The sequence below is a fragment of the Scyliorhinus canicula genome, chromosome 11 (genome assembly GCF_902713615.1).
Source record: "Scyliorhinus canicula chromosome 11, sScyCan1.1, whole genome shotgun sequence".
Taxonomy (NCBI): Eukaryota; Metazoa; Chordata; class Chondrichthyes; order Carcharhiniformes; family Scyliorhinidae; genus Scyliorhinus; species Scyliorhinus canicula.
In genome coordinates this window covers 149258488-149280821 of record NC_052156.1, presented here as the reverse complement: position 1 = coordinate 149280821, position 22334 = coordinate 149258488, and the positions used below count along the sequence as shown (strand labels likewise).

Genomic DNA, 22334 nt, shown 5'->3' with positions numbered 1-22334 from the left:
CTTTTTTTGAACAACGGCAAAATATTTGCAATTCTCCAGTCCTCTGGCACCTCCCCAAACTCTATGGAATGCTGAAATATTATGAATAGCACCCCTACAATTTCCACTTTCACTTCCTTCAATATCTTGGGATGCCTCTCATCTCATCTTGGTGACTTGTCAGCTTTAAGTACCAACTGTTTATTGAATACCACCTGCTTATCAATTTGGAACCCATCTCATGACAGAGTTTCCTCCTCTGTCACCATGGCCTAAGTAGCATATGCTTCCTTGGTAAAGACGGATACAAAGCATTCATTTAATACCTCAGCCATTTCCCCAGCCTCCATGTATAAATCCCCTTTGTAGTCCCTATTCGGTCCGACTCCTTTTACCACCCTCTTACTGTTTATGTGTCTGTGGAAAACTTTGGTGCTCCCCTTTACGTTGGCCGCCAGTCTTTCCTCATAATCCCTCTTTGGACCTCTTCATGATTCTTCCCTTCTCCTCTGAACCTCCTGCATTCAGCTTGGTTCTCAATTGTACTTTATACCTGACACCTGTCATAAGCGCACTTTTTCTTCTTTATCTTAATTTCTATCTCTTTTCTCATCCAGAGAGCTCTGGATATAACATGCTCAAGAAACATTAGAAAAAGAAGGGATGTTAGAGAAAAGGAGGAACAGAAGTAAGAGAAGACAGAAAAGCACACAAATGTAAAATAAGATAGCAATTCGATGTGGTGTTTATGTGTGATTTTCCTTACTCTTTAAACTGGGTCCCCTGGATGTTATATTATCACGACTAGCAATATGCTGTATTCTTTGCCTTTTCTTCCAGAATGACCCATTGTAGTGTTGACAAAGAATATACTAATCAAAAGATTGAAACAAAACAAATTTATTATTACATTGCTAATTAAATGAAGTTTGCACACTCTACTGAGCTATAGATGATAAATTATATTGAATCTGTATTACAATATTCAATATTCTACTAATTACTAACTACACTATGACTTGACCTCGTGCTATCTATCTCTAATTAATATTCAATCTGCTCCCTCCACGTTCTTCTCAGCTTCTCCCAGAATTCCTTGAGAGGCTGTCTTAAATGCAGAGAATTTGTTACGCCCTCTAATGTTTGATTTACCCATAGATGTAATTATTAACCCTTCACTAACCTGACTATACATATCATTACACTGGTTACCTGTAGCATACTGACCCACCTAGTGTTGCCTTGTTCAACATCAGTCTAACAATGTGCGTCAATGGTAATCCCAGGAGAGGAGTGGCGTAGTGGTATTGTTGTTGGACTAGTAATCCAGCGACCCAGAGTCACACTCTGGGGGACCCAGGTTTGAATCCCGCCACTGCAGGTGGTGAAATTTGAATTCAATAAAAATCTGGAATTAAAAGTCTATCGGTGACCAGGAAACCATTGTCGATTGGCGTAACAACCCATCTGGTTCACTAATGTCCTTTAGGGAAGGAAATTCTTGCCTGGTCTGACCTACCTGTGACTCCAGATCCACAGCAATGTGATTGACTCTTAAATGTTCTCTGGGATGGGAAATAAATGCTGGCCCAGCCAGCGATGCCCACATCCCATGAACAAATATATATATATATATATAGTAGCATAAAAAACACAGGAACAGGTAGGTGACAGCTTGGTTTAACATCCCATCCTCATACCACTAACCAGTGCAGCACCCTTTCAGAACCTGAAACTGCAGTTTTAAGAATAATAACAACTGAGCCAAGCTGACAAACATGATGAGTTGTTTTTGTATTTTCATAACCCTCTCATGTAAGGCAATGTGAAGCAGTAGAAATGTTCGCAGGTTGATTCACAGTCTGACAGGCTGTGACATCAATGCTTCTTTCATGGCCATAACCATCTTTAAACTGCCCAGTAGGGACGTTAGTGCCATATGGCAGAAAAAGAGGGTTTTCTGAGTTCCCACAGACTACACAATTGAGGGGTCTGCCTACACCCATCGGATTTGAGCATTCTACCGGATGTCTTTGTGGAATTCACAGCCAGTCAGTCCGCAATTCCTGAGATGAACCAAAAGGCTCGCTGCTGATGAGTTGTTGTGACTGGTTGTAATTTACAGCTAATAAACAAACAATATTGATTAGCTGCATTCCTAATCCTTGTCTTGTACTTCTGTCCTACAGGAAGATGCTAAAGCTGATGCAATTGACAGTATTGTCAGGGACATCCAGAACACCCAGTGTCTGCTGAACGTTGAATTTGGGGGACCCAGCTGCTCATTTGTTACGCTGCAATTTTCTGACTCTAAAGATGACGTGGGGCTTGGATTGGTCAAGGAAGGGCTTGTCATGGTGGATGCACGCAAGGAAAAGCACCTGCAGAAAGTGGTAAGTGACCACCTTATGGTTCTGTCAGCCTGGAGCAGTGATTGATATACTGATTTTTAATGTGCTGTTTCTATTGAAATCTCCTGAACAAACTATCTGTTAAAGGAAAGGATTGATTTTAACATGGTAACAATCATACCAAGGGGACTAGAAATTAATGTCGTTGGATCTAACATAAAAGGAAAGTGGTTGTGTAAAATTATGGTCTTACCCTATCTTGGGGTTTCACCCTGTTGGAGCGATTTTGCAAGATTGACCTGGCAACAAGACAATATTTGTATCATAAAACCAAAACTGCACAAAAATACTCGGCATCTGTGAAGAGAAAAAGAGTTAACATATTTCAGCTTGATGATCTTTCAGCGACCTGAAGTGTTAATTTTATTTCTCTTATTTTCTCCACAGATACTGCCTGCCCTGCTGGGGGCATTTTCTTTTTGGTTTTGTATGTCCTGCATCTGGAGTATTTTGCTTTAGTCCGACCATATTTGGGTAGTCAGCAGTCACTTTGGAGCTGTATTATTTACCCTTCTTAACTTTAGTCCCACCTCTCGTGGGGGGGGGGGGGGGGGGGTGCTGTCTCTGGGCACTTGGATTGTGGTGCCCATTCAAAATAGTGTTCCAACTCCAGTAACTGCAGAGAAACCGGTGTGTTCGGCAATATGCATACAACACATTTTTTGCACAGACAAGACTGAGAATCCCGCCCATGGCTAGAGATGCAGAATGGAAACCCTTTTCCTGCCTCAGTCCAGATCCTCTGCTGCCTTGACTGAGATCAGCTTGACAGTGAGGGGGAAAGTGTATGCCTTTGTCCTTATTTTATACTGAATAAAGTCCAGAGATGACCTTACTGGAATGGCCAGCATACAGCGCATCACACAATGTCACTCCACATGGGTAACAAGACAATTGTTGGGTTTAGTTTTGCAAGATTGCTTAAACTGAGCTGGATTTGGAATAATCAGTGGCAGTTGTGACTTGCAAAGTACATTATTTATTTGCAAACCCTGGCAGAGTCTCATAAAGCGGATTGATTGCAGAGAGACCTGGCTGACATTACTATGCTGTAATCTCTACTGCCTCGATAACATAAAACTGTGAAAGAACTCTTATTATGGGATGAAATATGGCAGCAATCGGGAGTATTTTTACCGCAGAGCAGATGATTTATACCACTGTAAAGTAATAGCAGGGAGAAGAAGAGGGAAGCGAGAGAGAAGAAAGCCAGACAGATCAGAGTTATAAATCTGTAAATAGCAGCCAAAGCTTCCCAAGACCGCGTGACAAGCAGTGGTTTGTTGGGGTTGATTGAGGTTCAGTGTCAATAAATAAATCCAATGCAAATAAAATCTGAAAATGTAAATGACATATAATTTGGATCGCAAATTCTACACCAGAAATGGATTGGAAGTTAAATGTGTCATTTCTGGCCTTCATGGGGAGGGGTGACTCCTGCTGAGCTGCTGCATTTGTGCTAATAAACCCATCTAATTAGCGTCTGCATAGCTCATGTTCCAAAGGACAGGCATACATCTCATTCCAAACTTGGCTAATTATTGCTTGTTGTAATTAAATATTCAATGAGTGTGCAATAACAATAATGGGGGAAATATATTTCTTCTTATAATTGTAATTAATAATATTCCAAAATACCACTTTTATCCTTTGTGATTTAACAAACTATAATTTTGTTTTGGATTCTGAGCCTTTATTGCATTTCACCATCTGTTGACGTTTAGAAATATTTCTGACTTCCTCCCACTCCCTGTTTGCTCCTCTCCTCTACTGAAAACACAGGCTCTTGTTGGGATACAATTCCATGTGTGCCAGCCACACTTCATTACTTTGTCCATTATTTCACATGGGAGCATGACAGCAAGTATTGACTGGCTCCTCAACACTCGAGAGTATCACAAACAAGTTACACTCTGTCATAGAATCGTAACAACACCGAAGGAGGCCATTTCTTCCGTTGTATCCGTGCTGACTCTGTACAACAGCAACTCACTGTCTTTTTCCCTTTAGCCATGCAAATTTTAGCTCTTTAGATAATTGTCCAATTTTCAATTCAGCCAACATCTACCACACACATGCAGTCTCCAATAAGAATTGTAATGATATGTATATAGTCAGGTTAGTGAAGGGTTAATAATTACATCTCTGTGTAAATCAAATACTAGAGGGCGTTACTACTTCTCTGTATTTAAGACAGCTTCTCAGGGAATTCTGGGACTAGCATAAGGAGAAGCTTAGAGTAGATAGAGATAGCACGAGGTTGGATCATAGTGTAGTTAGTGACTAGATAAAATATTGAGTACTGCAAGACAGATTCAATATCATTTAATTATTATCTGTAGCTCAGTAGAGTGTTCAAACTTCATTTAATTAATAGTGTAATAATAAATTAGTTTTGTTTCAATCTTTTGAGTGGTATATTTTTCAAGAACACTACATCGGGTCATTCTTGAAGAAAGAACAAAGAGTACAACATATTACCAATCATGTTAATAGCAAGAGTCATTGCAACATTTGTCAGGAGGAGATACCGGCCTCATTTTAATTTTTCCCTTCATCTCTGGTATGCATGAAACCATTGTAGGATTGTCTACTCCTTGAGTTTAGTTTAAAAATTGCAGCCACTACTGTCCTGCAGGGCAAATGCAGCAGACAATTTTTGCATACAGCAGAATCTCCAGAACACCAAATGGATAATTAACCAGATGATCTGTTTTTGGTTGAGGATTGGATGTTGACCAGGACAGTAAAAGAACTGCAACTCTTCCAGTCAACACTTTCACACCCACTTAAGGATGACATAAGACCTTGATTTAATATGTCATCTACAAGAATGCACCTCAGACGACGAATACTCCTTCATCATTGCACTGAAGTATCAGCCTAGATTATGTGCTTAAATCCATAATAGAACTTAAACCAACAACTTTCTGACAAAAGCAAAAGTGCGACTAATTGAGTCAAATTGGCACTTTAGCAGCTGATATTTCAGGCATAATACCTCAGCCATTTCGAAATCTTCCAAAATTGTTTTGCCTTACTGTTCCTCTCCCTGCCTTTCAAATGCTTCTTAAAACTTAGGTCCTCTTGACTTTGCCTTTGATCTCATTCCTTTCTAATTGTTTATACTTCCTGCCCAGTATTCAGTTGTCCCTCTTATAAAGCACTCTGAAACAGACTACTTGCAAATTTGCCATCCTATTTGACCCTGAGCTGAGCACCTGACCCCATATCTTCTCCATTACAATGATCCTTTACTTCCACCGATCCAACATTGCCTGTCTCCATGCCTGTCTCAATTTATCAGCTGCTGAAATCCTCATTCATTCGTTTGCATGTCCAGACATGACTATTTCAATGCTATCTGGACAGCCTCGCATGTTTCATTCTCCATAATCATGAGCTAATCAAAAACTCTCTTGGCCATATTGCAACTCATTCCAAATCCTGTTCAATCATTAACACTGTGCTTGCTGACCTACATGGATTTCCAGTCCACCATTAGCTCAATTTTAACATTTACCCTTATGTTAAAATTTCTTCCATCCCTTGCTGCTCTCTATCAGAGTAACTTTGCCAGGTTTACTGTCCTCCAATAACTTTGCATTCCTCTAATATTATCAGCAACATGACTCTCTTTTCAGCAATATAAATATATTGAAATTTTCTTCTTGCACTCATAAGGAAACCTCTCAAGAATGCCAATGTAAGGGGAAAACAACAATTTATACTGAATGAGAAGAGAGTACTGATTAGTCGGCAAATGGACTCTGATTGAGAATGTGCAGAATCCGCACAGACAGTGACTCAAGCTGGGAATCGAACCTGGGAACCTGGCGCTGTGAAGCAACAGTGCTAACCACTGTCGTTTCCAGTACATGTAGATGCGTCACACTGTCAGCCTGACTGTCCATTTCAAATTGGATATCAGTGTATATTTTAGCACATGGTGGATTACTTAGCAAGTATTGTCCAATTGCAGAATCACATCTAATTTTGGACACTGTTTTGAGTATTTTTTTTAAATGTTTTTATTCTCCATTTTCACATTTTCCTCCAAAATGTACACCCCACCCACAAACAGTAAACGGTAACAAATACAAAATCAATCCCCTTAAAAATAACAACGATCCCATCCTCCCACCACCCCAAACAATGGCCTACCTGTCAATTTATGCATCCAATAAAACAAACCCTCCCACGGTGGAAACAAAAAGCAAAGGAGAAAAAGAAAAAAGGAGTCCGGGACCACCCATGGTCACCATAGAGTCCACTCTCCCCCCCCCCCCCCCCCCACTCAATGCCGTCCAACCTCTGAAAGGGTGCCGTACATGATACCCAAGAGTTGTAAACCCCCACCCCCCAACTCCGCCCATCCACTGCCTCTTGTAAAACTCCTTCCCCCAACCTCGGTTCCTTCCCCTCCAACTTTCCACCCCGGCTAGACCACTCGGACCCTGTTCTGCCAGGCTCCGGTGGCCGCAGCCCCTCCCCCCACCTCACTCCCGTTCACTGGCCGGCTTAGACCGGCCAGCGTGGAGGCCCCCACCCGGGTCCCTTTCCCCCTTGCCCGGCACTAGGAAAGCCCAGAAATCCCCTTTTAGCACACAAACCCCGCATATCCACCTACACCCCAAAGAGCCCTCACTTCGAGTGAAAGTCCCATCACTTCCCTTGTCCAAATATATACAACATTGGCTCCTTATAGCCCAGACACCCGCACGCAGTGAAACAAACAAACAAAAAAAAAGAAAATACAGTCATGAGGTGACATCAGCACATGGCCATTTCTCAATTTCTCAGTTCTGCTACAGTCCTTCTGCCTTCGCAAACTCCTCCGCTGCCTCTGCAATTCCAAAATAAAAGTTCTTGAGCTTGTAAGTCACCCTCAGCTTTGCTGGATATACAATGTTGCACTGCACCTTGCTAATGTACAGTGCCCTCTTCACCCTGTTGAAAGCAGCCCACCTCCGCGCCAGCTCCACCGTAAAGTCCTGGTATAGCTCCAGCCCACTGCACCACCCGCTTCTGTTTGACCCAGCACAGGACCTTCTCCTTCACACTGTATCTACGGAAGCACAGAGTCACTACCCTTGGCGGCTCACTCGCCTTTGGTACAGGCCTCCACGACCAATGAGCCCGATCCAGTTCATATCGGGAGGGGTCCTCCCCCTCCCCCAATATTTTCGCCAGCATCGCGGCAAAATACTCAGTCGGTCTCGGCCCTTCAACTCCTTCGGGCAGCCCCACAATCCTCAAATTCTGCCGCCTGGACCTGTTTTCCAGGTCTTCCATTTTTCCTCGCAGATCCTTATTAATCTCCATAACCTTCCGCATCTCCTTCCCCATCGACGTAAGTTGATCACCATGGTGCAATAATGTCTCCTCCACTTCCTTCAGCGCCTCCCCTTGCTCCCGCACCTCCGCCAGTGCGCTCACCACCGCCGTCGTCACCGGGGAAATCGCCTCCTCCACCAGCACACTCAAAACCTCCCTCATCTCCTTCCTCATGTATTTTGTAAACTGCCTTTCGAATTCCGCAGCCATTACTTTAGTTATTTCTTCAGCCGGAAGCAATGCGGCCTCCCCTGGTGCTCCAGCCTCCATTTTCCTTGGTGACCCCGCGGTGACCTTTCTACTCCCCGACGAACTTTCAGCTGTTTTCACAGCCGTTTTCTAACTGAACCTCGACATTTCCCTTCCCGTACTTTCTCCTGGCCGTCACCGCCTTCGCTGCCCCTAGGACCGGGCGTCAATCTCCAACAATGTTGTTCCCGAACTGGAGAGCACGGTAGCATTGTGGATAGCACAATCGCTTCACAACTCCAGGGTCCCAGGTTCGATTCCGGCTTGGGTCACTGTCTGTGCGGAGTCTGCACATCCTCCCCGTGTGTGCGTGGGTTTCCTCCGGGTGCTCCGGTTTCCTCCCACAGTCCAAAGATGTGCAAGTTAGGTGGATTGGACATGATAAATTGCCCTTAATGTCCAAAATTGCCCTTAGTGTTGGGTGGGGTTACTGGGTTATGGAGATAGGGTGGAAGTGTTAACCTTGGGTAGGGTGTTCTTTCCAGGAGCCGGTGCAGACTCGATGGGCCGAATGGCCTCCTTCTGCACTGTAAATTCTATGATCTATGAACGCGAGGCTGCCTCCCGCCCGCCGTCACCGGAAGTCAGCCGTCACCACTTCTTCAATGGTCTTGGTGAGATCTTTTCACAGTTGTTCCCTCTGCTGCTAGAATTCAGCTTTCACAAAGGCCCTCAAGTCAGCTTGAGGCCTTTAAGCTCGCCCTTCCCCCGCCTGCATGCTGGAAGAAGCTTTTGTCTCTGCTGCAACTTCAGCCAAATCTTTCACTGTTTCTGCGGGTCTGGTAACCAAGAAACATACCATTCCTGGGGGAAAGTACTCCTCAAACATTCACCTACGCCTTTTCATCAAAATTCCTCCCCGTATTGCTTAAAAAAGAGCTCTTTTCTGTAACCTTGGGCAGGAGCTGCCTTGTGTGTGACCACTTACTCAATGGTGCACACCGGAAGCCCCACTGTTTTGAGTTTTGATGGTTGAAACGATTTACCAGTCCTTGGGGCTTGCGACCTACATACTTAGCATCACGCTGGCTCTCATTTGTGAGATGGGCATAAAGTGATGGCCTGAGGCCTATTCATGGGTTTGCATGATATACAATGCAAAATGATATGATCAGTGTAGCCAGCATCCCTTTCAGCATCAAGCTTGCATGGTGCGAAAATGGCTCGAACCCTATTTACAAGTAGCTGATGAGACCAATCTTACAGCGTGTGGAACTGCAAGAATCCCAACCTGTGAATTGAACATTGAGATTCTTACTGGTCCAGTTTTACAGATTTATGCTGCTACTGTGCAGCAGTAACATGCATGGTATTCACCACCAACAGGATGCTGCCTATCACACAATGAGTAACGTGGTACATGAATTTCAGTGCCAGTGCGATGCTGAGTATGTCGGCCAAAGACTGGTGGATTGTATGAAGCAGCATAGATAAGGTAGATAGTCAACATTTTTTCCCGAAGGTACAGGAGTCTAGAACTAAAGGGCATAGGTTTAAGGTGAGAGCAGAGAGATTCAAAAGAGACCAGAGGGGAAATTTCTTCACACATAGGGTGGTGAGCATCTGGAATGTGCTGCCAGAGGCAGTGGTAGAGATTTGAAGTTTGAAGTTAGAGATTTTAATTTGAAGTTTCCAATTCTCTATCAGACCTAAGATTCAGGCCGTTGGCCATTTTACCACAGTTCCTCCTCTTGATCCAATGAGCGTCACCAAACCGGATCACACAACTCTAACCAAATTCCCGGGCGGGCAAGTACCAGAATCTCAGGCAAACAATCTTAATCTCTAACCCAAGACATATATATTCTGTAGACAAAATAATAAAAATTAGATTGCTCATATATCCCTTGATCACGGTGCGTATCACAGTTTCCACATCCAGGCGTCGCATTAGTTCCTTCTCTAGGATATATCAATTCAATCTTCCTGTTGCGGATCATTTCTTCTGTAGGTCCATGACCTTGTGTCCATCCCACGGTGAAGAATTCCAGGTATCATACCACAAGGGCACAATACATTCTGTAGCGAGACTATCAGGGCAGCATTTGTTATTATTCCTTAAAATCTGATTCCTTTTTCCCATTATCCTTCCTACAAGAGGCTTCACTCAGTCCCCTTTTATCATATCTTTCTACCAGAACCTGAGATGGCCAGGCATCCGTGTTTAATTTAGTGCCTCCTGGGGACGATGTGTTTTGTGGCTAATGCCACAATGCAGAGTTGCACCAGCAGAAGTTGTGTGTGCGAGAAGAGAAGACGAGTCTGCCCCTAATCAGGGTGGCCAAGAAATCCATGTTTAACTGGGTGCTTCTCTAGGGTGATGAGTCATGGCTTTCGCTACAAGGCAGAGTTGCATAAGTGGATGGCGCGTAGACGAGAAAAAGTGACGAAAAAATAAAACAAAAAGAGATGGCGAAAAATGATGGTGAAAGTTTGCAGACTTGGGAAGAGTGTAGAGTGATAATGGTTATCTAAGGGTATGTTGATTGCTGATGGTTTCCAATCATACCAATTATTTTGTGCGTGGTACTGCAGATGGAGGCTTGTGGAGGTTTATACTGATCTCCCAAAGTAAGAGGAAGCGAGCTTGTCTAAAAATCAAGGCAAAGACAAGGAAGGGGGAAACTAACACCGTAAATTTTATTTACAATTAGGGAAGGCAAAGTTCCCGTATCCTTCCTGAGGTGGTGATCTATTGAAGTGGGCAGACTCTGGCCACCTGGGACCTGCTGGTCCACCACCTCCCTGTCTCAGCGCCGTACCAGGTGCTTCTGTGGATCTTTGTGCCAGGGCCTTGAGCGTGCATGGCTTGACCATTCCTAGTTTCCTTCTCCTTCAGTACATTAGATGGAGTTTTGCGTGTGTGGTCCGTGGGTGTGGAACTTGCAGCAAGGGGTCAGGTTACGGACACCAGGAGTTGGTGCCGGGGTCGGTACCTCAACTCCCTTTAGTGATACATGGTACTGGTGGTAGTTTTTTTGGGAGTCACATGCCTTCATTTGGTTCACATGGTACCATCCGGCTTTCCCGGAATCCATCACTACGCGGTAAATGGATGAGCTCGCCTTATCTACGCTCAAGTAGTGCCTCACATATCTGGGGGATAGAAGTGTGCCTGGCTGGAACACCTGGAGCATTACCTTCTGCCCGACCTCATACTCAATGGGGTTCACCTTCCCATCGATGGTTGCTTTGTTCTGCTTCATTTTCCACATTTTAACAGATGCTGCCAGTTGTGCAGCGTGAATGTTTTCCAGCAGTGTTTCGCCTGTGGTCTCCTAGCTAAGGGCTGTGAGCTTAGGTTCTGATAAATCGAGGTGTAGCAGGGGTTTGATCCCTCTCATAGGTCAGTCACCTTGTCATGAGTACATGGGGGAGTGAACCCAGTGGTATTGAATACTTGAGTTCTGTACTAGCATTGGAACAAATGGCAGGACTTTGTGGAGTACAGAAAGTAATTAGGAGAGCTAAGAGGGGATATGAGAAATCTCTAGCTAGCAAAAGTAGGGAAATCCCAAGATATTCTATAAGTATATGGAAAGAGATTAACTCGGGAAAAAGTAGAGCCAATTAGGGACCATGGTGGGAATCTGTGGGTGGAGCCAGAGGACATTGGTAGGGTGTTAAATGAATATTTCATATCTGTCTTCACCCAAGAGAATGAGGAGGCAGATATGGAACTAATGGAAAAAATTCTGAAGGAGAGAATCTAATTCCACTTGGAGAGGCAAGTTTTGATAAGGAATTGACAGCATGGGTTTGTCAGAGGGAGGTCATGTCTAACAAATTTGATTTAATTTTTTGAGAACATGACTAAGTGTGTAGATGAGGGTAGTGCTGTTGATGTAGTTTACATGGATTTCAGCAAAGCATTTGACAAGGTCCCACATGGGAGTGTCATGTGAGAGTACCTTTATGAAATGGGTGTTTATAAATGGGTGTGTATATAAATCTCTAGTGAGAGTACATTTAAGAAATGAGTGTTTACTACTGCAGTGATGTCAGAGAATGGATGGAGCTGGGCTGTCTGTCAGCTTTTTACTTTTGTTTTTGAGCAGGCTGCAGGGTGTGTTTTAGTTTTGTTTTCCGTGTTGGAGCTGAAGCCAGACTAAGCAGGTGTACTGCTGTTCTCTCTGCCATCAAAAGACTATCTCTTGATCATTTGGTGAATTCAGAATTATAAATGTTTTCAATATTGACTTTAACTTGATGTGCTTCTGATAAAGGTGTTGTTTTTAAGTCGTATGGATGTTAAAAAGGAAAGCTTAAAGGTTTACATAGTATTGTAGTCTTTGGCGTTGTATTTGAATTAATGGTTGCTAAGATGTTCACTGTATATTTTGAAAAGGTTAACTTGAGTTCATAGAATAAACATTGTTTTGCTTTAAAAAATACTTTTCCATTTCTGCTGTACCACACCTGTAGAGTGGGCCGTGTGCTCCCCATACCACAATCTAGTAAAAGTTGTGGGTCAGGTGAACTCTATGATACACTTTGGGGTTCTCTAAACCATGGCCCATAACAGGAGACTTATAAAGAAGTCAAATACACATGGGATATAGGGGAACTTGATACAGTGAAGAGCTGTAGGAAACAGAGGATGATGACAGACGGCCAGTGTCCAGTGGTGAACCAGAGGGATCTGTGCTGGGTTCCCTATTATTTGTCATTTATATTAATGACTGAGATGACTATGCGGGGGTAGGATCAGTAAGTTTGCCGATGACACAAAGATAGACCGAGTGGTTAACTGTGAGGCTGAGAGTCTTGGGTTACAGGAAGATATGAATGGGATAGTCAAACGGGCAGAAAAGTGGCAGGTAGAATTTAATCCTGAAAAGTGTGAGGTGTTCCACTTTGGAAGGAGCAATTTGACAAGGAAATATTCAATGACTGGCACCACACTGGGAAGTCCTGAGGATCAAAGAGACCTTGACGTGTCTGTAAATAGATCTCTGAAGGCAGAAGGACCGGTTAATAGGGTGGTGAAAAAGGCATATGGTGCACTTGCCTTTATCAATCGTGGCATAGATTACAAGAGCAAGGAAGTCATTGTGGAGTTATATAGAACATTGGTGAGGTCACAGCTGGAGAGCTGTGTGCCGTTCTGGTCGCCACATTATAGGAAGGATGTGATTACACTGGACGGGGTGCAGAGGCGTTTCACCAGGATGTTGCCTGGGATGGAACATTTAAATTATGAAGAGAGGTCGGAAGACTGAGGGGCGACCTGATCGAGGTGTACAAGATTATAAGGGGAATGGACAAGGTGGTTAGGGAACAGCTTTTCCCTTAGTTGAAGGGTCGGTTACAAGGGGTCACAAGTTCTAGGTGAGGGGCTAGAGGTTATGGAGGGATTTGAGGAAAACCATTATTACCCAGAGTGTGGTGACTGTCTTGATCGCACAGCCTGGGAGGGTGGTGGAGGTGGGTTGCTTCACATCCTTTAGAAAGTACCCAGATGAGCACTTGGCACGTCTTAATATTCAAGGCTATGGGCCAAGTGCTGGCAAATGGGATTAGGATTGGCAGATCAGGTGCCTTCCATAAGGCGATGAAGACCCGATGGGCCGAAGAGCCTTTTCTGCACTGTATTTTTCCATGATTCTTTATGGTTGTTTTGCTGAATGATCTTACGGATCATTTCTTTGAGGGTGCAGTTCATCCTATCCCCCATCCCGCTGGACTGAGGATGATACGCAATGTACAATTTTTGGTTGATTCCAAATAAGCTCATTACCCTTTGCATTACCTGGACGGTGTAATAAGTGCCTTGGTCCAAATCTATACTACGAGGGAGACCCCACCTAGTGAAGATCTGCTGCAGTAGGCTATCTGACATGACTTTGGCCGCATTGGTTCGAGTGGGAAAGGCTTCTATCCATTTAAAATGTTGATGACGACCAGGATATATTTGTAACCACCCGTGCCGGGTGGGGACCGATATAGTCAATTTGTTGATTTGTCTAGGGGCGTTCTGTGGTTCGGGTGTGTCTCAGTTCGCCCTTGCGGGTATATCTGTGGGGATTGTTTTGGGCACAGGCTATACAGTTATCGCTGTAATGCCGCACATCTTTATCTATGTCTGGCCGCCAGCACAATCCCTTAATTCATTCACCCATCGCTTCTGCCCCTTGATAGCCCTGGACATCGTGGAGTTGATAAATAATTTGGTTGCGGTTCCTCGTCGGCACCACACACAGGCCATCCTTAAGGATTAGTCCGTCCTTTATTGTAATTGTATCCTGCCAGTTGTCAAAGGAGGCGGGGTGTGCCCATTCCCAATCTGTTTCAGGTCCTGGTCACTGCTCTGAGCTTGTTTAAGGTCTTCGACATCATCGATCCGTTCAATAATCGGGTTGCTATGGTTCCCCCTCCCAGGCACCCTGCTTAGCCAATTCATCCGCCCTTCTGTTCCTAATTGGGAAGTTCTATGCTGGGCCTTAACTTTAATTATACCATACTCCCAGCCTTGAGCAGTCTGAAACATAAATTTAAGCATGGGTGCAGACGGTAAAGGTTTCCTGTCTGTCAAGACAATTCCTCCAGCTTCCCACAGTGGCAGGAAGTCAGTTAAACTATTGCAGATATACATGTTGTCCGACTGTGTGCCGGTGTGGGGAACTGGTCAGGGTCGCTGACTAAGCTAAGGCAGCTAGCTCTGCAGCCTGGGTGCTCATACGAGTGAGAAGCCTTACGGCCATCTCCCTCAGGGGCTTGCCTTGCTGGTCTTCCACAGGACAAAAAACACTTTCTTTCTGTTCCCATCTTTCACCATACAGGATCCGTCTACAAATATTTTCAGGGAGTATTTGTCTGCTTCCCTGGATCTTCGCCCCTTTTTTTGGCACAAATGGCCCCTTGGGGTCATTTATCGCCTTTATCCTGGCACTCATGAGTTTCCGCTCCGAGCTCAAGTTGTCAGCTAGGAAAGTGGGGGTTCAGGTGCGCTTTACCGTGATGTCGCGGCCCTGTAGCAGGAGGGTCCAGCGCTACACGGTTTTGACTAACCATCCCATCTTTAATCCAACCATCCAACAACAACTGTATGGGGGTGTGCTGCATGAAAATGGATAATGCATTTAGACCAAAGATGTAACTGAAACGTTGTACTACCCAGACAACCGCTAAATGGTGCTTCATGCACACTGAGAAACCCTGTTCGATTGGGGTTAGGAGTTGGGAGGCATAGGCTATCGGTCCAAGTCTCCCGTGGCGCTCCTGCAGAAGTGCAGCTGCAAGTGTGCTGCTGTGGTTGCTATTTCGAGCGCAAAGGGGCGTTTTTTTTAAAGTCTAGGAGGTGGCTTTGGTGACGAAACCGTCGCTATAGGTTCAGCGGTATCCACCAAGCCTAGAAAGGAGCACAACGGGCTCAAGTCCTTTGGCAGGAGATGGTGTGTTACTGACTCAATCTGTTTTCTTTCTATTTTGTGCTTCCCCTCGGTCACCACTGTCCCTCAGAATGAGGCCTGTAAATCTCAGAATCTGGACTTTCTTGGGGTTGGTTTTAGGCCTAGCATGAGGAGGTTCAGTAATTCCCTCAACAGTTTAAGATGTTCCCTCCTGGTTTCGGTCTGGAGGAGATCATCCACATACTGCACCAAACGTTCAGGTTTTCAACACCCTTTCAGACCCTTTGCAAGTCTCTGGTGAAATATGGAGGTTGACTTATGGAAGCCCTGTGGCAGGCATGTCCAAGTATATTGCTACCCCTGAAAGGTGAATGTAAACTTATACTGGCATTGCCGGTCTAGAAAAATCGACCAGAAGCCATTGCTGATGTCTAATACAGTGAAATGCTAGCTGTATGGGACCTGCCTCGTCATTACTTCGGGGCTGACTGCTTTCGCGGGGATTCTGATTAACGTAGTTCTGTTCAGTTCCCAGTAACTCGTTTTTCAGCTTCTCTAGCTGATCCCTAGCGCCATCTAATTCCTTTTTTTTTCAATTTCGAGTATCCAATTCATTTTTTCCAATTACGGGGCAACTTAGCGTGGCCAATTCACCTACCCTGCACATCTTTGAGTTGTGGGGGTGAAACCCACGCAAACACGGGGAGAATGTGCAAACTCCACAAGGACAGTGACCCAGAGCCGGGATCGAACCTGGGACCTCAGCGCCATGAGGCAACAGGGCTAACCCACTGCGCCACCGTGCTGCCCCTCGCCACCTAATTCCTTTTTAAATTTGAAATTCTCCACCTCCCTCCTATGGAGCTGCTCCATGCAACTTGAAAGCTCGTCTACCCAACCCTTTATGGGTATGGTCCCAACAGTTTTGCCCATCGGATGCCAGATCCAATATCGCGTTCTTATACCATTCTACCCATTTGGACCATTTCTGGTTTAGATAACTCCTGGTTTAGAGTTTCTTCCCCATTGGCACAGCTTGCCATTTCTAATTCTCTCTGTCCCTGATTTTGTCACAAGTGTTTGGGAAGTGACCAGGTAGGGATCTGACTTTCACTCAGCTCCCGACACAGGGTTTACCCAACTCCCTTGACTATCCACTTCTGACTCTGTAGTTTGTTCACCTCATGTTCCAGACCACTGGTTTATGATCAATTTACTGCTCGGATGCCTGTACTCCAATCCACACACTTGAATCCTGGTGTGATCTGGCGCAACTGCCCTCTTAATTCAGGCTCAAGCTGGATGTTGGAGAATACAAGGTTGGAGGGTTCGAATTCGGAGCAACAAGGTCACTTCTTATCGAAGACCACTCAGAAGGACACCAAATGTTGTCTGTAAATTTTCAGACACTTTGACCAGTTTATTAGTAAAACAGTTTACCCAGATGCCCTTATTTACGAGATGAACAAAGGACAAACACAGGTTCATAATTCGACCCAAATTTATTCACAAACACAAAACAGTTATTTTCCCAAATGGAATTTGCCCAAGATTCTAATACTACACGTGCCGATGAACTGGATTGAGCTGCGAGTCCAATCCACTGAGCTGAGCCTCAGCTGCCTCAGGGCCCTTGTCTGCGAAGGTGGGCCTCGCACGCCTCTTCAGTCCATTCTCTGGTTGACAGTCAAGCCTCCTCCGTTGCCTCTGTCGAGTCTTCGCTGGGGAGAGTCTTTGGGTGTCCCTTCTTATACCTCTCTTCATGTCCTTCCAGATGTTTCTCTAGCTGTCAGCCAATGAGGTCACTGGGTTGGGTCGCAACACCCAATGGAGTTGCCGAATGCAACTCTGCAGGACATCAGGAACTCCTCTCTCTCCCACTCACTCTGCCTCCCTTCCAGTGGTCCATCCTCCGGTGCATTGTCTGCACGTAACCGTATCCCATATACCGTAAGGGTGAGAAATCTGGGTGCCAGAAAGTCTGGCTTCTTCTGGGCAATCCACAATAGTCGATCCATTTGAATGGGGCTGATTGTTTACAGGATAGGCCTGAATTCCCCGGTTTTCTGTTTCTGTCGATTGTATTCAGGTTTGGCTGTTTGACTTCCCATCAGACCTCTCTGTGTTCTGACTTTGGCTTCTATTTAAAATGTCCAATTCTTAATTTAAAGTGTCCAATTCTGTATCAGGCATAAGATTCAGGCCATTGGTCATTTTACCACAGAATGTATTATTGTACTAAAGGTGCTAGATACTTGCAAGTTGTTGCTGTGTGACTGTAATAAAGGTACACTTTTCCTCTTTGTCCTTTCCGACCTTTCTGCTGCCTTTGACATGGTTGATCAGACCATCCTCCACCAAAGCCTCTTCGCTGTCACCTAAATATATGGGACTGCTCTCACCTGGTTCCATTCTTATCTAGCTAATCACAGCAAGAGAACTACTTGCATTGGCTTCCAATCCTTGCATCATTATCTCTGATGCCTCCCAAGGATCCATTCTTGGTCCGGTCCTATTTCTTATCTACATCATGCTTCTTGCATGCTGCTTTTACCAAGCTAGGCTTTGGGTATCAGGCTGATCAATTTAATTCTAACTGCGTGGGGGATATTGGAAATGTAACGTTGTTTAAATATTTGATTTTCGAGAAAGAGCCTATAATTACTTTTTTTTAAATGATCTCTGTACTCATAATTTAATTGTGCCCTGGTAAAATACATTGTCAGTTTCACAGGATATGCTTTATAAATGTTTCATGTGAATTTAAGATATGCGTGTGTATTGTAAGCTCAATAGAAAATCAATATTCTAGGTACAATGTAAATGATCCGGCAGCAAAGACCAGATCAAGTGTTTTTGAAGGAGTTTGTCAGTAAGTGCTAGCAACTAAAGAGCAGCCAGGAACTCTAGGCAGTGATTAGCCATATCATAGCAATCAATAAAGCACTATTGGCCAGTGAAACCTTAATTTCCTGTGGCTTCAGCATAGTGTTTAGTTAGTAGGTCAGGCAGGGGGCCAGCAAGTGTACAGGAACTGTCTTCAGCACATGTAATTTAAGAAGAAGGTGAACTAGCCTATGTTATTGACAATTGTTGCTGTTCATTGCCTGTTATTGCAAAATGTGAGTGCGCAGATTTTCTCATTTTCTCCCTTCACATCCCAAAGATGTTGGTTTGCTTTCTCATCCACCCAGCACGTCAAATCTCCCAAGTAAACACCAATTTATGCCCCGGTCATAGTTTGGACAGCCCATGCTAAACCCTGAGGAGGAGCTTTTAATCTGTCCTGATTGTATCTGTATTGCATGCAAAAAAAAATTCTCCTTGAATTTTATAGCTTTTTCAGTGTCATATTCTGATTAATTCTCAGTGTGACGAGATCACAGATTGGTTGATTTTTAATTAATTATGGTCATTAAAATTAATTAGCCGTAGGAATTAAATTAATATGCAAACCACAGAGAAATGGCAAGTATTTCTAAGGGCGTGCTGGTATGGAGGTTAGAGTGATTGGATGGACTTGATAGTGATCCACTGGGAAGGGAATGGCACTTTTTTCAATACTATTTTTTACTTTTGGAATATTTCAGTGAATGGTTGATAAGTAATGCATTATTTGACAGTCGTTTTATTTCAGTTACTTCGGAATTTGATTAGCGTTAACAACAAGCATCTTACACATTTGGTGTGTATTTTCAAACATCGAGACCAGCCTGCAGATTGTACTGGGTCCCACTAACTGGTGCAGTGGTTTGTGGAATCTTGCTGTGCACAAATAGACTGCTGCATTTCCTCCACTACAACAGCGAGCAACTACACTCAGTCGCTTCAAGATGTCCTGAGATTGTGAAAGATGTTGTATAAATACAATTTCTTTCAGTTGGAAATTGTGTGGACAGAAAATTTCTTTGGTCATTAGATGTCGTTACATTGTAAATGAATTATGAAGTAATAAGCATTTGTGATGTTGCTACAATCGCAACCAGTTAAAGACTTCTTTATGCTCATTCACCCAGCCATTCCACAAACCCTGTGGAGATTGATGAACTGTTCTAGTATCTAGACACGTGCACTGGGCTCAGAGATCAAACAGAAAACCTTTGTTCCTGCACTTTGTCAGCTGGATGTATCCTGTGCCCTGACATGATCTACCTCAATCCTGGAAAGTGATTCTCTAAACAGATTTATTAAATAGTAAATGGATGAGAACAGAAGCAATCTTGCACTGTCCAGTATTATTGGCTTGACAATCCTCCTCAACAGCTAAAAAGTAACAAGTTTAAACTTCAATGTAAACTGAACTAGACACAAGGTCCCTGAATGTTAACCTTTGCATTGTTGCTTGTTGCTGACCATCCACAATCTGTCTGTCTCCAGTGATTTCAAACAAATTTCTCCATTTGAACGAGCAGGCAGAGAAATATCTCTCCAAAAATGACTGTGGCAAGGAAAATGTAGATATATGTCTCTTCCTGCCAGACACATCAATTCAGGGGCTATTGTATCATCAAAGGATACTGGGCCATTGCCTGCAAAATGAAACCAGTTTTAAAATTGAGAATTTTACATCACACAAGGAATCCATTGGGTCTATTATATCTCTGTTAACTCTCTGAAAGAGCTATCCAGTTAGTCCCAGTACCCTACCTTTCCTTTCAGATTGTCCTTTGATGAATATTTATTCATTTTCCTTTTGAAAGCTGTTATGGATTAGCATTCTGTCACTCTAGTTGAGAGAATAATTTATGTTTTAATAACTCTCTGCATGAATTTCTCCTAATCTTTGCCTTTGCTGTTTCTGGATGTGAATCGTGTTAACTGTGCAGGCTTTCTAGTTATCAGCTCACTGGTCAATGGAAACATCTTTTTCCAATTTACCTCATCAAAACCCCTTATCATTTTCAATACTTTGACCTGATCCCTGAATTTACCTTTGTTCTCAGAAGGAAGTCCTCATTTGTCTTATCTAAAGCCTCTCACTGGTATCACCTGAGTGAAACGTTTCCATGCCCTCTGCATGTCTTTGACAGCTTGCCTAAAGTACGGCCACCAAAACTCTTCATTGAGAATCATAGAATATTTTTTTCTAACTTGACTGAACCAATGGTGTGTATGCATTTTACTTTCAATTTTAAGCCTCGAACCTTGATCGTATTTCATCTACGACTTTACAAATGTGTCCTGCCACTTTTATAGATTTGTGTATTTGAACACCTAAATCTCTCTACTACTCTACTACTTTTGATGTTTTTTTTTTCATTTAATGTCTCCAACTTCTCCTTATCCTCTTCTGAAAATGCATCACCTCACATTGCCCCTTACTAAATTTCATCTGACAACCAGCTGTCCTCTAAAAACCACTTAGTCTTTTTCACAGTTAACCATACCCCTTTTGTACAACCTACAAATTGATATTCTATGCTCAAAGCTCATTATTTATTGTCCATGTATGTATATATATTTTGTATAACATGCCATTAACATCTCTCCACTCCAAACAACACTGTTGCCAGTACTGCTATTCCTCCTTTAACACTCTGTCTCAATTTCACAATCAAATTTGGGACCTTATCAAACATCTATTTATTTTCCGCGAAAGTCTGTGTCTGCATCATCTCAAGGATTTCACTTATCAATATAATTTCCTCAATGGCTTTTATTAAATTTGTCAGACTTAATTTGCCATTTTAAAAGTCCATGTTGGCTGTCCTTAATTTGCCAATCCGCTCAAGGTATTTTTAAAAATTCATTCATGGGATGTGAGCATCACTGGCAACACCAGCATTTATTGCCCATCCTTAATTGCTCATGAAAGATGGTAATAAACCACCTTAACTGCAATTGTCTGTGTAGTGAAAGTACTTCCAAGTGCTGCTTGATAGGAAATTCCAGGATTATGACCTGTCGCGGCGAAGAAATGGGAAATATATCCCAGTCAGGAGGTTCATAACTTGGGGGGGGATCTTGCATGCGTATGCAATCCTTCTTCTAGATGGTAGAAGTTATGATTTGGGATTGGCTGCCAACAAAATCTTGATAAGTTGCTCTGGTGCATCTTCTGATGGTACACACTGCTACCACTGTGATTCAATGCTGGAGGGATTGAATATTCAAGGTGGTGAATGAGATGCCAGTCAAGCAGGCTGCTTTTCCTGGTTGGTGTTGAGCTTCTTGCATGTTGTTAAAGCTGCACTCATCCCGGCAAGTGGAGTGTTTTCTATCAGTCTGCTGACCTGTGCTTTGTAGACAATGGAGAAACTTTGGGGAATCATGAGGTGAGGTACCTGTCGAAGAATATTTTTCCAGGTTGTGGGCTTCACTAGCCCAGCATTTGCTGCCCATCCCTAATTGCCCTTCAGAATATCCAGGTTGTGACCTGCTCTTGTAGCCACAGTATTTATGTTGCTGGTTGAGTTAAATTTTTGGTTACTTGTGACCCCAGGATTATGTTGGTGGGGGATTCAGTGATGTTAATGCCATTGAATGTCAAGGGAAGGCTGTTTAGATTTTCTCTTGTTGAAAATTGCTAATATATACAACACAGAAACATACCATTCAGCGCAACCAAATCAGGGAGGTTTTTGTATTTGATTTGTGCCTCCTCCCATCTTCCCTCGTTTAGATCTATAATCAAAACCCTGTATTCCTTCTCTCTCATATGCTTCTCTAGCTCCCTCTTAGATATATCAGTACATTTGCTTCAACCATTTCCTCTAATAACAAGTTCCATATTCTCACGGATCAATGCAGATGGTCCTTGCCTGGCATGTGTGTGGCACGAATTTTGCCACACCACTTGTAATGATATGCAGACACACATAATGATATACAGACAAGCAGCTAATGGACACAGAGAACAGGACATGACCAATAAGCAGGCAGGACACTTAGGGGTGGGATCTGACTATAAAAGACACAAGGCACTCACACTCCACCTCTTTCCACTGATGAACATCTAGAGAGTCAGTCAAGGGTGTTGTTACAATCTCACACCTCCACCACATGG

At 43.6% G+C, this 22334-nt stretch overlaps 1 protein-coding gene across 1 annotated transcript in view; it reads left to right on the top strand.

The window, feature by feature from the left end:
* The window catches only part of snd1 (staphylococcal nuclease and tudor domain containing 1), a 1128702-nt gene that overhangs the window by 1049414 nt on the left and 56954 nt on the right, over nucleotides 1-22334 (top strand). Inside the window, 1 exon segment of the mRNA XM_038812228.1 lies at nucleotides 2169-2372. Coding sequence (XP_038668156.1) covers nucleotides 2169-2372 — 204 coding nt within the window.